Genomic DNA, 14,898 nt, shown 5'->3' on the forward strand with positions numbered 1-14,898 from the left:
AGCAGAGGTACCCGCTATATAAATTCATCCCTGCACAGCCTAAGGTCTGAACGAGAGGAGATATTTTAGGAGATCTTTTAGGGTCTTTAGAGACAATTATTGTGGTCGAGAGTGCGGCCCCATGCAATCCCTGAAAGCTCAAAGAGCAGCAGAATTCATCAAGCCTGGCAAAAAAAGGAGTGAACCATGGAATCACAGAGCAGTTTGGGCTGGGAGGACCTTGAACAGCACCCAGTGCCACCCCTGCCACGGCAGGGACACCTCCCACTGTCCCAGGGTGCTCCAAGCCCGTCCTGGGCGCGTCCCAAGCCCGGCCTGGGACACAGCCGGGGATCCAGGGCAGCCACAGCTTCTCTGGGAACACACGGAGCTCCCACTGAGCACGGATTTCACTTCTCAAGTGCAAGGGCGTTGCTTTTCTTGCTTTGTTTCTGCTGTTTTGCCTCTGACATCTCCAAGCCCGGAGTACAATCGCTCTAATCATAAGAGCTGACTGAAGACATGATAAAGACACAAAGAACGAAAGCACAAGAAAACAAAACAAATCCTTTTGAGGAATAGCTTAATCACAACCACAGCAACTTCAGCTAAAACAAGATGGCACCGCTCAAAACAGCACAATTAAATCTGCTGTGATTTGGGCTCTTTTCTTACATATTTGACAACCCCAAAATCCAATGCCATCATCTCACTGCAGACTGAGGAAGGTGGGACTCTCATTTAAAATTTTTCTTCCTTATCAAATTTGGCATTTTCAATTAACCTAGAACATGGAAATAATCTTATATTCTATTATAATGTTTGAATATTTTTGCTATTATAATACTTTTAAAGCATATGTGCAAGCCCATCAGCACCATATGCCTTTGAGATGCAGGAACTGTAGAATTCCACATGCCCTGGGGCAACAGTAAAAAAAAAAAAAAAAAAAAAGAAAGAAAGGAGAGAGAAAAAGGGAGGGGGACAAAACTGAGCAGAGTGTTAATGACAGCAAAATCTGGAGCTCCTGTTTTATTAAACATAAAGTCATGATGCAAGTCTTGTGTCTGGAGCTGACTCCCACACCAATAATGTTCACTCGCAGCGAACCCACATGATAAAGTTCTAAAGGTAAAAATTCAGCACCATGGAAACACAATAGAGATAAAATTTAAAAAATGATATATCAATAAATCAGGCTGGATGCCTCACGAGCAGCTTTCTTTGGAAGAGTCCTGGCTGTTCTCTGTGTTCTCTAAGCCAGGAAAACAGGGAGAGGCTGGGACAGTGTGAGAGTCTGGCCTGGGGCACTGGGAGGCACTGGGAGGGCACTGGGAGGCACTGGGAGGCACTGGGAGGGCACTGGGAGGCACTGAGAGGGCACTGGGAGGGCACTGGGAGGGCACTGAGAGGGCACTGGGAGGGCACTGGGAGGCACTGGGAGGCACTGGGAGGGCACTGGGAGGCACTGGGAGGCACTGGGAGGGCACTGGGAGGGCACTGGGAGGCACTGGGAGGGCACTGGGAGGGCACTGGGAGGCACTGGGAGGCACTGGGAGGGCACTGGGAGGCACTGGGAGGGCACTGGGAGGGCACTGGGAGGCACTGGGAGGCACTGGGAGGGCACTGGGAGGGCACTGGGAGGCACTGGGAGGGCACTGGGAGGGCACTGGGAGGCACTAGGAGGCACTGGGAGGCACTAGGAGGCACTGGGAGGGCACTGGGAGGCACTGGGAGGCACTGGGAGGGCACTGGGAGGCACTGGGAGGGCACTGGGAGGGCACTGGGAGGCACTGGGAGGGCAGGAGCAGAGACACAACCCTGGCTTCTGCTCTCACCCCAAACCCACAGAGGACGAGCCCTACAAGGACAGATCACAGGAACTACCGAACAGATGGGGTTATTTTTATAGTTCTTCCACATCTTTTTGTTTTAGTTCAAGCAAATCTCAACTCTGGGGGACATGAGAGGACATCAGGGATTTTTTTCCCGACTCATAATAAGGGAACTGCTATAACTAAGTGTTTGCAGTGAGTACAAGTGTGCAGTGCAGCCTTTCATCCCAGGTCTCCATGTGTTCTGCTCTGCCAGGGATAAGGTAGAAAACTGGGAGTAAATCTTTTCTGCTAGACCCATCCTTATTCTGGGCTTTGCAATTTTTATTTTTTATATTAAACTTCATTTAATTCTGGAATTAGTTTGGGGGTTTTTTCTGCTCCTGCACAGCACATGGAAATAGCCTCTTATTGAGGCTCCACTGAATGGATAATTAATATTTTTATTTGTGAAACAAGTAGAGCTGTGCCAACACTAAGCATCCTTTTATAGCCATAAATGTTCCAAACAAATGAGTTTACCCATTTCTACAATTACCAATGTTACTCTTAGCTTTCAAAATAAAAGCAAAACCTTTTTGGGGCATCATCTGATGCTGCTTCTTACTAGGTAAAGACATCTAAATTCACATTTTCACCCTTCTCTCTGTAGAACACGACTGCATTGAGCTGCCCCAAGAGTGCAGAGCCCAAAACAGCCCTGAGGGTGAGGCCAGGCACCATTTGTGTCTCTCAGGAGCCCAAGAACAGAAATAATCCCCCGAGTGGTCCCTGGCACCGAAGCAGGGCGGGAAGGGAATTTCTGTACAGCACTGACCTTTATGGATCAAATATTTTTTATTTGTTCAGTGTTAGAGGCACGGGGCTGGAAGTGTCTGTAGCCCCTGGAACACTTCATATATCATTTATTTCTGTCAGCTCTTTTTGATTTGAACTTTGGAGTTGTAAGTTGCTCTGCTGTCCTGCAGCTCTGCTCCTGTCAGGTGTGATGAAGGGCTCTGCTCAGGTGACCGAGCACACGGCCCCTATGGAATTCCCTTCCCCAAAAAGTGCATTTCCAGGATACACGAGGCCTGCATGGGGGCTGTTGTGAACTTGGGCACATGGGAGGCAGGAGAGTGTCAACCTTGAGGCTGAAGACACCCCGCAAACTTATGAGAAACCTGCAGAAACCTTAGGAAATGATACTTTTGCCTGTTTATCAACCAGCACCTCCAAATTCTGTTTACATGGCAAAGCCCAGCCTGCTGTGAAGATTTGCCCAGTGCAACGCCAGGGAAAGGGAAAAGGAGAGCAGCAGTCTCCCAAAGTCTGCAGAGCAGGAGAGATGTGAACTTCAAAGGCAAACCAAAAGAGTTCATCCTCTCCGGACCTAGAAATGCGCTCACAGATTAACATGTGCTCTCCTCCTGAACCCATAGCTTTGTTCAAAGTCCCCCAGTGTCTCCTTCTCCACTTAATTTGATGAATCTCAGGAATGGGAAAGACTTTTAACATCATCAAGCCCAGCTATCAACACAGCACCACCTCCCTGCTCACCACTGAACCATGTCCCCAGGTGCCACGTCCACTTCCAGGGATGGTGACACTTCCCTGGGCAGCTGTTCCAACCCTGGACAATCCTTTCCATGAAGGAATTTTCCCTAATATCTCATCTAAATCTAAATCCTCCCTTGATGTCTCAGTAGGAGCCAGGAACCACCACTTGCTCTGAGTGATGTTACCCTGAAGCCTTATTCTAAAGGGATAAGGAATCCCTTATTCTAAAGGGATAAAGAAAGCCCCTCTGAGTCAGAAGTGTCTTGGAACTAGGCTAAACCCCAAAGGAATGACAAAGTGGCTGCAAACCCATTGCGTGGCCAGAGGTAACTGGCAATGGAAACTCCAGCCCTGCTGCTCTCCAGGCTGTGGTCAGCCCCGTGCTCCTGTTCAAGGATAAACCTGGGGGGATGCAGCACTCGGGATCGTGAGGGGCTCTCCGGGAGCCAGGCCACGAAGCAGCCCCGGAACGTGAGAAGCAGCTCGCGTTGTAAGCGCTGCTTAGCAACACTGCCCTGCCACGGCCAGAGATGAATCAGATCTGCAGTGTCATTGCAAACACCCAGCTCAGCCCAGCTGAAAAACCACATGAAGATGCACTCATGTCCCCCAGGTCACCCAGGGGACAGCGTGGGTCTGGCCAGGTCAGGAAAGCTGGAATTACATCAAATGAGAGGCACCGGGGGTTAATTATGAATATGGCAAATCTCAGACGTGTGAGTATCAGCAAATCACAGAGAAGCAGCGGTAACAGAACACATTAACACACAACATCTCATCCCTTTCCCACCTCGGGCCAATAAAGGATTGCTGCTTGAGCTCCATTTTCATAAAGGTTTTACCTATCTTGTTGAACTGCCTTGGTCACGGGATCTTCTCCCACTGCCCTGGAGGAAGAATTCCATGGACTGGCAGCTCTCAGCTCAGGACATTCTCCCTCATAATTTCAGCTAACTACTTCTTTGCAGAATTTCGCTCTGTTCCTTTTCTGTTTGGGGAAGATTCCCTTCCCAGCCTTTGGTAAAGTAACAGAAACCTTGGGAAGTTTGGGTCTGGAATCTCCAATTAGCACTAATGACTTCCATGGAGCATGGACAGGGAACAGATGGGACATTAATAAAGGATGAAGGAATTCAAGTGTCAGGAAGAATGCAGACAACAACCACACTTTGACAGTTATTCAGGGATCACTTGTTTCTTCAATTTGGATTCTTTTGTTCTCCCATTAAAACAAACCCACACTACTCCGGATTATTTGTTCCCAGCTCCATAATTATCATACTGTCAACATTTCACATCCCAACAAGACAGATAAATATTCCTTGGGAAGGTAGGAGAAGGGTAATTGAGCAATCAGGGATGAAAGATGCAGAAACAGAGACACAGGGAGAATGCAAGTAACCTTGAAGAGCAAACGCAGTGATTCACCCAAGGAGGGCAGAGCTGGGGACAGCCAGGCAAGGGTGGCACCTGCAGGAGGATTTCAGTGCGACGGAGCACCGAGAGGCACAACGGAGTCCCCCAACCCAGAGGACAAACTGCTGAATCCAAAACTCCAAAACATCCCGATCCAGGTCCCTTGGGGTTTTGCCAAGGGCTAAGGAGCCCAGGAGCTTTCAGGAGCTGCACTTCGGAACTGTTTTTGTGGGGCAGCACTTCAGCTCCAGTGGGTCACTGACCACAGGGCTCAGCACCAGTACACCAGGTACAAAACCTGTCTAGGAATAGTTGGCATCAACCATTGTGCCCTTCAGTTGCAGGAAAGAAGGTATTTTTTCATATGAAGTAGATAATTTAATTCTTCCCCAATGTCAGAAATGAGAATATACCTTTTAAAAGCCACTGCCCAGGCAGATCCATGCTTCCACAAGCTTACTGAGCAAGGAGGGAGGAAGGAGGGCAGGCTGGTGGAGGTGGGAGAGCAGGTAGGAGATGCTGTCAGAAGGGAGGCTGTTGGCAGGGCACACGGGGAGGGTGTGAAGGCAGAGCTGTCCAAGTGATTTGCTACACTGCCTATGCCCAGGTGAGCTGCAAAGCCAGGAATACTTCTCAAGTGCTCATTCCCATGCCAGCCCTCCAACCACCCAAATACCTGGTAAAGCACATATCAGAGCTCGCCAGGAGGAGCAATAAACACACAGGGGAGAGGAGAACACCACCTCCATGAATCCCTTTACATTACTGCTCCCTCTGAACGTGCACCTTTGGGTATGATGCAGAGTAAACTGTTGATGAGTGTGTTTTACCCCTGCTTTCCCTACTTTGATGCATGGCCTTGGAGCAGCACATGGATGTCCTGCTGTGTCAGGCATCTCCCTGCTCATTTCCACCCAAAACCTCTGGGGCACAGCAAATGCTGGAAGAGAGAACCCCATTCCCCACAATATTGGTGGCCAGCTCCAAGGCTACAGGATGGTACCAACCCCAAGCGGCCTCATTTTCTCTGACAAACCTTGTGTGCTTTCAGAAACACATTTTCTACAAAACCAGCTGCCAAGTCAATAAATTTAAAAAAGCAGTTGGTAGATGATGTGTTTAGAGTAAAAAAAAATATTATTATCTTTTGAATGTAGGGATTCATTGTGTAATTTTGCAGTAAAAGTTACTCATTCAAATATGAAACTCGTGTTCCAGGCAGATGCTCTTGGCTTCAAAGACTTTCGCCACATTTCTACAGCTTGAATTTGAACATTTGTATTCAGCAATAATTACAGCTGCAATCAAACAAAATGCTCACTTTTGTGAAGGTGTGGGGAATACCAACTGGAATTCAGATGATACATCAGCCCTGCATTTCCCCTATCTACCTCCCTAGACAACTCACTTCCCAGACATTGAGCAAACACTGAAGATGAAGTTCATTTATCCTCATCTCAGAATTTATGAAAATTACTATTTCAGTTTGAATCACCTCTTACTTACAGCTTTGGAAAAAGGGAGAAAGATTACAATGGAACGATAAATAAAACACACACATGACATTTCCAGGAGTACCAGCCTGGCTTTCATGATTTCTCCATCCTTCAGGACACACAGATCAGAGAGCTTTTTGATTAAGAGAGCTCAGAGAGAAATGAAAACCGAGGCAAGGCAACTCCCTGCTCTTTTTCTCCACCTTTAGTCCTTTCCTTTCCCTCCTCAGCTCGTACTTTTTGTCTGATTTCGGGCTGAGGTGCTAAGGGAGGTGATGTGAGGCAGCACAACTGACAATTCTCTTAAAACACTCACATTGAAAGATACAAACCAAAAAGAATATCCTTCAGGAACTGGAGGCAAAAATTAAGTTCACTACTGGTTTATCCCTCAAAATAATAAGACAGACATCGCAAGTGACAGGTCCTATTTTTGGGTCTTAGCAATGACTATTCCTTGCCTAATTATTAGCAGTGGATTTACTCTCTTTAAAGCAGAATTTTGTCACCCCGCAGGAAGTTTCGATTCTCTCAGGCAGATTTAAGTGTCATTCACTTATTCCTTAACTATTTTTGATTCGGTAGGTAATTATCAAGGAAGGCTTCGTTCCCGGAGGGTGCGAGGGCAGGGCTGGCGTGTCCCTCAGTCACAGCCGGTGTCACCCCGGCTGGGACATTCCCTTGTTTCCCAGAAAGGGATATGAAGATCTCCACCTCCACCCCCTAAAAACAGCAAAGCTTTTTTTCTTCTTGTGTCTGAATGGTCTCTGTCCAGGAGCAATCTGTACCCATCAGCCCTCGCCTTTTCCACGGGACCCCTCGGGAAATGTAAAGTATATTAACCTTGAGTTCAGTCAAGTAAAGTAACCTTAATTCCGTACTCCAGTCAGGGCAGGCTGTGCCATCATGGGAATGCCATGGAGATGACCTTGCAAGAGGCAGGAATGAAGGCAGGGGACGAGGGCAGGGACAGGGACAGGTTACACTGCCCAGGGCAAATCCCATTCTGCAGAGCCGTGCAGGGAACTACACGGAGCCATTCAGGAAATAAAGACATGATTAGTTCTGGAGCTAATTTCCTTGGTGCTTTGAAAAATGTTTCAGGGAAGATATGATCCACTGTAATTATGGAGGAAGATAAAGACAAGAAAGTTTCTGGCAGAGCGCCAGGCCTGGGAACACCTGAACACCTGAGGAAAAGCAGCAGAGCTTCCCCAGCTCCCTCTCAAATTATCCTTGATGCCTGAGCCATGAATATCACTGGGAAAAAGCGTGTGGGGACGACAAACACAGCCTATTGCTTATCAGAGTGCAGCGCTGAGGAAAAGTGACAGCATGGAGGAGAAAGGGAATCTTGTTTCCATGGCAACTAAAGTTTGAAAAAAGTGTCTAGAAATCAATGTCATCTTCCCATGTGTGCTCCACCCAGAGCCAGGAATCAAAGTTCTCCAGCAGCAGCGTCCTGAGTCCAAGCACTCAGCAGGAGAGCGTGGCTCAGACCCGCTGTTCCTGCAGCTGCACTCGCTCTGGAACAACAGTGGCACCACCTGGAGAAAGCCTCACTCGAGGCAGCGCCAGGCTGGGATGTGGAGGGGGAGAAGAAACCTCCAAAACAACTTCCAAACCATCCAGTCAAGGGCTGTGAGCCCCTCCATGTCTGTTAAAGCTCAGCTGCTGCCAGGGGGTGAACAGCACGGGCAAGGTCACGGCCAGCTGCGATGGGAACCTCTCCCATGGTTTCCTGTCACAGCACCCGCATTGTTACAAAGCCCACAGCTGCCATGTGAACATCTACAGTGAAAGACCAAGAAATTATGGCTCAAAAGACGTTCTGGCAATTAAGGAGAACTGTTCAGTCTAAACTAGAGAAAAAAATCTGTCTCAGAAACGAAACCTGGTAGAAATGTATTGAAAATTGTTCAGGGTAAACTGTGGCAATGACACAGATTTCTGTGAATTCCAGTGCAATGAATTCAGTATTTAAGCAAATAGCGAATGTTCCTGAGCTAAAGCAGTACAAATCCCCAGTGGAAGAAGTTCAGAGATTAAGGTCCTGATGCAATGGGCACTCATGTTCCAGTCTCCAGGAGATTCAGATAATACCTTCCACTCCTTGACTTGCTTTCTGAAAGCACAATGCCAGTGCTACTGAAAGAGGGGGAATGGAATGTGTTTATTATCCTACCTTTCGTATCTGCAGGACAATTCTTTATCTGTGACCCAGAAACAAATTAAAGGGACGCTGTCATGTTGGATATATTCTAATGGCCCTCTTTTCTTTGTGCTACCAGCAATGTGAGAGTTTTCAGTGCCCAGAGGTTTAAACAAATTGAAGCTTTTGTTTGTTTACTTTCTGCCTTTCATTCACTCCACAGAAATGAAACCAGTCAGGTCCATTTGCCTCCCTACAGCCTATCAATTAGTCCAGGCTGTTTGCACTTGAGCTTCCTGGGAAGAGACTGAAACACTATCAATTTTTTTTCTTGTAGTAGCTTCAAAATGAGCATTTTTGTTCAAATCATCCTTTGGAGATGGAAGTCTCTAAAGAAAGGATATGGATTCAAGTACATTGCTGAAAAAATCCAGGGAGAATCTGGGGTTGTTTCTCTGTCTTTGTGGGGGGAATTCAAACAAAAATGCATATTGAATTGGTAAATAACCACAAAAAATGCCAAACAGGCATGTTTTAGAGAGTAGAGGCCGGTCACCTGGTGGGTTTAAACCACTTTCACCATTTATAGTGATGCCTTGAGTTGGTTTTGTTTCTTCTGAGATGACCAGCAGCACTACCACACAGCCCCAACTGTTTCACACAGATTCTGAATGATAGGAAAGTGCTATAATCTTCCCAGGCCTTAGCTTCCCATTTATTTTCAGGCATTATGATAAATTGCAACCCCACAGTGCCTGCAAGCCTGAATTCATTCAGATTGGCAGAACACTTTAACAGCTCCAGATGAAAGGTGCTACAGAAGTGCCAAGTACCATCACTGTAATTATCATTCAATATACACTGATCAAAAGAATGAAATGTGAATTAGCATTTCCTATTAGCCCTACTTACTGCCTAAATGTTAAATATTCCTCCCATGGGCTCTCCCCATGAAAACACACAGGAGCTGTTGGTATTTCTCATCTGGCTACAACACTGCTTCTCCAGGAGTGGAGGAATGGAGGGATCTGAGGAGAGTCGTGAAATCTGGAGAACCCAAGTTTATCTCACAAAAACTTGCTCAGAGTTTCTGGGGAGAGGGAGTTTGGAGCTGCTTTCTCCCTCTCACTCCTTTCCCTTCTCATTCCTGGCACAGGGAATCTGTCCCAGTCCCAAGGATTTCCGCTGCTCACCCTGGGACCCTGAGCCCTGCCCGGAGTCACGGGTTTCACACAGCCCAGAGGGATCAGCCCAGTGTCCTCAGAGGCTGAGAAAGTGGAAACATCTGGAGTAGCTGACCAAAATCAATGGAATTGTGCCAATTTATACGCTCTGCAGAGACAGGCAACTTCCTGAAACGTTTGTTTTCCCCTTTCCCACCCCAGAGCTACACAGTATTTGACTTCATCCTCCCCAGAAGCACAGGTTTCCCTGTTTATCCACTGCCCAAGCTCCACACAGGAAGCAGCAAGGTGAGCTCCTAGTCCAGAACACATTCCAGTGGTGTTGGGGCACAGAAATTTGGTGATTTGTGGCATTTCCCTCTCGGTGGAAGCTGCAGGGTAAGCCAGGGCACTGTGAGGATCCTCACAAGCCTCCTGCAGATGTGGCAGCACCAGGACATGTCCCATCTCCTGCTCAGTGCTTCTCACCAGAGCCAGCCCTGCTCCTGCTGGGAACCCTCTGCTGTCCAAGCACCCCTGCCACCAAGAGCAGGCCAGGACCCCACAAAAACTACAACAGGACCACTGATACCTCCATGGAGAGGTGGCCTCAGTGTGTGAATTAAGCTGCTGATGAGCTCTTATGCTCCTCTTTTCTCTAAAACTGTCCTTCAGCCAGCTGCAGGCTCTGACAAAGAGACCTCCCTGGAACATACTCAGTTCAAAAAGGGAAAAAATCCATACCCTGCCTTGCTGAGCCCCTTTCAGTGAAGCAGGTCATAGCACCATGTCTTTTATCCCGTCATTCTTGTCTCCTGCTTGATGCACATCATAAATCCTCAGTGGTTTGGACTGCAGCTCCGTGCTGAAATCTGACATTCCCTCCTATCTCTGACCATGCTGCCTTGCAGTACCCCTCATTTGGAAAGTCCAGGTTTATTTAAAAAAAAATTCAAGATACAAGGTCAGGCTCAAAGAATTAAAAATATCTTTACAGTCTGGTTCACTTTCCAATCCCTGTGCTAGGGAGCATTGAGTAGGGAACAAGATTCCCTTTTTCAAAATGAAATTTATCCTTCATACCTTAACTAGAATTTATCTCATGTCTCATAAAGGACAAGCAAAAATTAAAGATCAAGAATACTCATAGATTTGTCTTAATAAGATGACTTAGAAAAATAAGGCAGAGGGCTTTAATTTAAATAACAAGCAATTAGAAATTTGACAACGTGAGGTGCTGGCAGAGAAAGTAAGAAAGTCAAGGCATTTCTGTGCTAGGAACAAGGACTTGGGAGTCCAGGAACCCACTTACTCATTTTCACATTAGAGCATCAATTTGGAGAATATTTAATTCTCTTGAAACTGAGGAGGATTTCAGAGAGGTAATTAGGAATAGCTTAGCTAGTGGTTAACACCAGGATTGGGAATTAGAAATGAAGAAATTCAGCTCAGGATGTATTTTTGGGCTTTGGAGCACAATCAAATTTAAGTTAGCTAAGTTTTCCCTCCCTCAATTTTCCCAGCTGGAAAAGGAGGGTGGTAAGAACAAAGCACCTCTGTGGAGAGCCTGGAAATCCATCCCCAAAGGATGTTTAAGGTACAAGGTCTGGGTGCCTGACAAACCCCTCTGAAGGCCAGCTGAGCCCTCCTGAGTTCTGCCAAGCAGTTCCAGGGGGGCTGGAATTAACTGCAAAGGCTCCAAATGGCCTCATTTTTCTTCTCTAAAATGCTCACAACTCCAAAGCTTCCAAGCATGTCCTGTTGCAGAAGTGGTGACTGAACTGACAGATACATTCTCCAAGTAATTTCCATATTTCTTGCTGCCACTAACACCGGTTACCCAAAGTCAGTTGCAGCTGACAGTTTAATGATAATGGCTTTATGTTTATATATCATCTGTGATAATGTTCCTATTCTCCTTAAATTCAATCCCTACAAAAGGGGCACTTTAATGTATGCAGCCACGGACCAAAATGACAGTAATTTTCCCTTTGAGCTGCAATGGTTTAGTAAACAATTACATTTCAATTAAAGAGGGGTGATCATGCCGAGGGAAGTGCCGTTCCACTCTCCACATAATACAGGAACATAAATTCTCCAAAGTCAAATCATTATAATATAATTTACATGACTGCTTTTCAAAAAAAAAAAAAAAAAAAAAAATTAAAATGGAAAATAGGGTGTACTATACACAGGCAAATACTTGGGGGAAAAAATCTTTCAATATCTTGTCCTCAGCAGCTCGAACTGGGATCCCGTTATTTAGGATTATGTTCAGTGAAGAGGAATGGCAGAAGGGCTCTTCACTTTCATCTCTCCAGGAGTTTCCATTTACTGCCATTAGTATTTAATACTTCATTTATCAAGGATTAAAACCAGGATAGATGGAGGAATGCTGTAAGAGTAGCTTATGACGGATCACTGCAAATTCAGCTGTGTACCGAGCCCAAACAGGCAGGAAAACTGCAGGAAAACAAGTTCATGTTGCAAGGAGAAGAAAAACTGTGTTTTGGTGTAGTTTTGGGCAATTTTTGGAGCCAATGTGGCTTCAACCAGAAGAAGTATTGAGGTGTTTTTGGTGCTCCTGGAAAGCAAATTATTAATGGCTAGAATTAAAGATTAAAGGGCCGGAGAAAGGAATCCTAAATTCTGTGTAGTAAAATACAGAATACAGATACTTCCTCAAGTTTTCTGGCAATTTGGACTTTGCTTGGCCTGAGATATTTTCCTAGAAAACGAAGTAAATCAGGCTCTAACAGAAGGAGTCAATAGATGGCAGTGCTTGATGGGATGGGAGTGAGTCCTCCCCAGTGAGCCTCAGCAAATCCTCCCCTGCACCACTTCCCTGCAAGGTGGGCACAGTGAGGATTTCACTGGCACTCAGCAGACTTTCCCAGCTTCTGGCCCCTGAGTTTGACAAAACACCCCAGGAATTTCAGGTTTAATCCCTCTCACACCTCGAGCTCTTGGGATTCAATGCAGAGAGGCAAAACGTTTCCCTGGCTTCTCCTGAAAGCAATGCTTTAACCACGGTGGTGTCTCCAACCCTGCAGCATCACCAGCTGCTGCCAGGTGCCCGCTGGAAGTGGAGACTAAAATCTGAGAGCAGGCTCAGGACAAGGAACCTCAACTCAGGGACCACTTGGGTTGGAGCCTTGAATTTCTCATTCTGCATCAGCTCACACCGAGCTCTGAGAGCACGGAAGGGAAGGGAGGGATTTACATGGAAAGTAATTCTTGTACAGCATGAGATAACCAGGACTAGAGGAGATTTTTCCAAGTTTAAGAAGCTTCATTAAAAATTTCTTTTAGGAGAAGGGGTAAGAACAGTTAAGTCACATATGAAGATATAGATATCTTAACACTTGATTTCAAGGTTTATAATCTATAATTCAAAAGCTACCAAGAGCTCTTGTTTTCAAAACCCACAATGCCCAATTATCTGTAACCTGCCTGGCAGACTTCTGTATGGGAAGGGAACTCCCAAGGGAAGTTCCCAAATTTCCACCCTAGTTTGCTCTAGTTCTGAAATGAAAGAAAGCAACTGTGGGTGCAACACTGCCAAAACAGCAGAATCCAACGGCTCCTGAGCTTCCCAGGCCCTTGGAGACTCAACAGCAGAAGGATGGAGATGTCAGGGAAGAACAATCAGCTGTAAAATATGAAAAGCTTACAATTTCCTAACCTACAACAGGAGGCTCAAAAGTAATAATCCCATTACCACTAAACTAAGGCACTAATTACTATTCCCAGTGGCTGGAGTGGACTGACTGCTAATGTTCCTCTGGTTAATGAAGGAAGGTGAGGGAGAATATATTTCTAAAGTCAGACATCTGCTGAAGGCTGGGCAGCAGCACCAACTGTACCTAATGAAGCCATTCATATTAATGCAGTGACACTCGGAGGGGGAGCAGGGGAGAAATGAGATGAGGCTGGATTTGAACTCAGAGAAGACAAATGCCACGTATTACCCGCGTGATGGCTGCCCTTATTTAATCCACACTGAGTAACAGAGCTGCATCCCACGTCAGCTGTTCCACCACCAGGGGCTGACCTGCTCAAAGCTGGAATGGCTTCTCTAAAAACTCAAAAAGCAGGATATATGCCACTGGAAAGGAATAAACAGCTTTTTATTTTCTTTGACTGTAGGGACACTAAGAAAAATATTCCCAAATCCTCCGTCTTGTGAAGAATCCAGATTTTCCCATCATGTTTTGCCGTTTGCACCAAGCAGCAGTAGTTGTTTAAGGTTCAAGGACATTCATTCACTGAGATCAGTAAGTTCTGATGGCTGGAAGAATAATCTCTAGAACTAAAATAAACTCCTTGTCCAAACTGCTAATCATGACTCATTCACCAGTGCAAATATTCTCAGGTGAACTGGGTGTGCACAGATTATTTTTTTTTCAGATTGCACCATTGTCTTTCCTTTGAAATTCTGGTTCTGCCTCCCTGAGTTTGGTAAGCAGCAGCCGAGCCTGTAAAGAAGGTGTGGCCTGCAGAGAAGACCTGCACGGAGCAAACCTGCTGCAGGACCATTTGTGACTTCTCTGAATAAAAATAGCTGTGTGCAATGAGAGCCAGCCCAGGCACCTGACGTGTCTGTGCTCACACTCCTCACACTGTGCTGACACTGGCAGTGACAGCCAGGGCTCAGCACTCACAGATCCCTTTCCTGGGGTCCCTGTTCCTGTCTGTCAATGGACACAGCAGTGCCAAGACCACTGTCAGAACAACCAGTGACACCTCAAAGCACGGGGATTGAAGCATGGAGCTCCTCCAGGCTCCTGCTGGGACAGGATCCCAGGCTCTGGGCAATCCCAGCTTGGCAGGTGTCCCGTGAGTTAATGACAGGTTCCTCTAGAGGAGCTTTTCTCTCTGTAGGAGTGTGAGCACACACTGTACAGCTGCAAACAGGTAACTGCACCCAGGAATACTCTGCACCAGGACTCACCAGGGAAACCTCTTCAGGAAAGTCTCCCAAGTGAAGCTCCAGACTCCATTCAAACCCTGCTGCTCCACCAGGACACATCTGCCAGCTGCCTGCTGCTAACAGTATCTAACAGCACCCCAGCTTCCTACAAACACGTAAGCACCCGGTTTCACAGGCAGCACCTCTCCTCTCGGGGTGAGCAGGTCCCTTTCCCCCTGGCAGCCCCCCAGGGTCCCAGAGCAGCGCTGCAGAGGGGAGGCACTGACCGTGACGCGGAAAGGCGTGGTGGCCGCGGGCTCCATGGTGGGGTTCTTCTCCGAGATGCCGCTGGGCATGCTGCGCCGCTGCCCGCACCGCTCCGGGGGGGACTCTGGGGACACACAGA

The 14,898-nt window shown here is 46.8% G+C and overlaps 1 protein-coding gene across 4 annotated transcripts in view; it reads right to left on the reverse strand.

Moving 5' to 3' along the window:
- The window catches only part of DAB2IP (DAB2 interacting protein), a 160,383-nt gene that overhangs the window by 98,611 nt on the left and 46,874 nt on the right, over positions 1-14,898 (reverse strand). For all 4 annotated transcript variants that reach the window (XM_040083696.2, XM_040083698.2, XM_040083699.2 and 1 more), the window contains exon 2: positions 14,780-14,883. In XM_040083696.2, the coding sequence (XP_039939630.1) occupies positions 14,780-14,883 (104 nt within the window). The remainder of the gene's footprint in view (positions 1-14,779; positions 14,884-14,898) is intronic.

The sequence above is a fragment of the Hirundo rustica genome, chromosome 20 (assembly GCF_015227805.2).
Source record: "Hirundo rustica isolate bHirRus1 chromosome 20, bHirRus1.pri.v3, whole genome shotgun sequence".
NCBI classification, from domain to species: domain Eukaryota; kingdom Metazoa; phylum Chordata; class Aves; order Passeriformes; family Hirundinidae; genus Hirundo; species Hirundo rustica.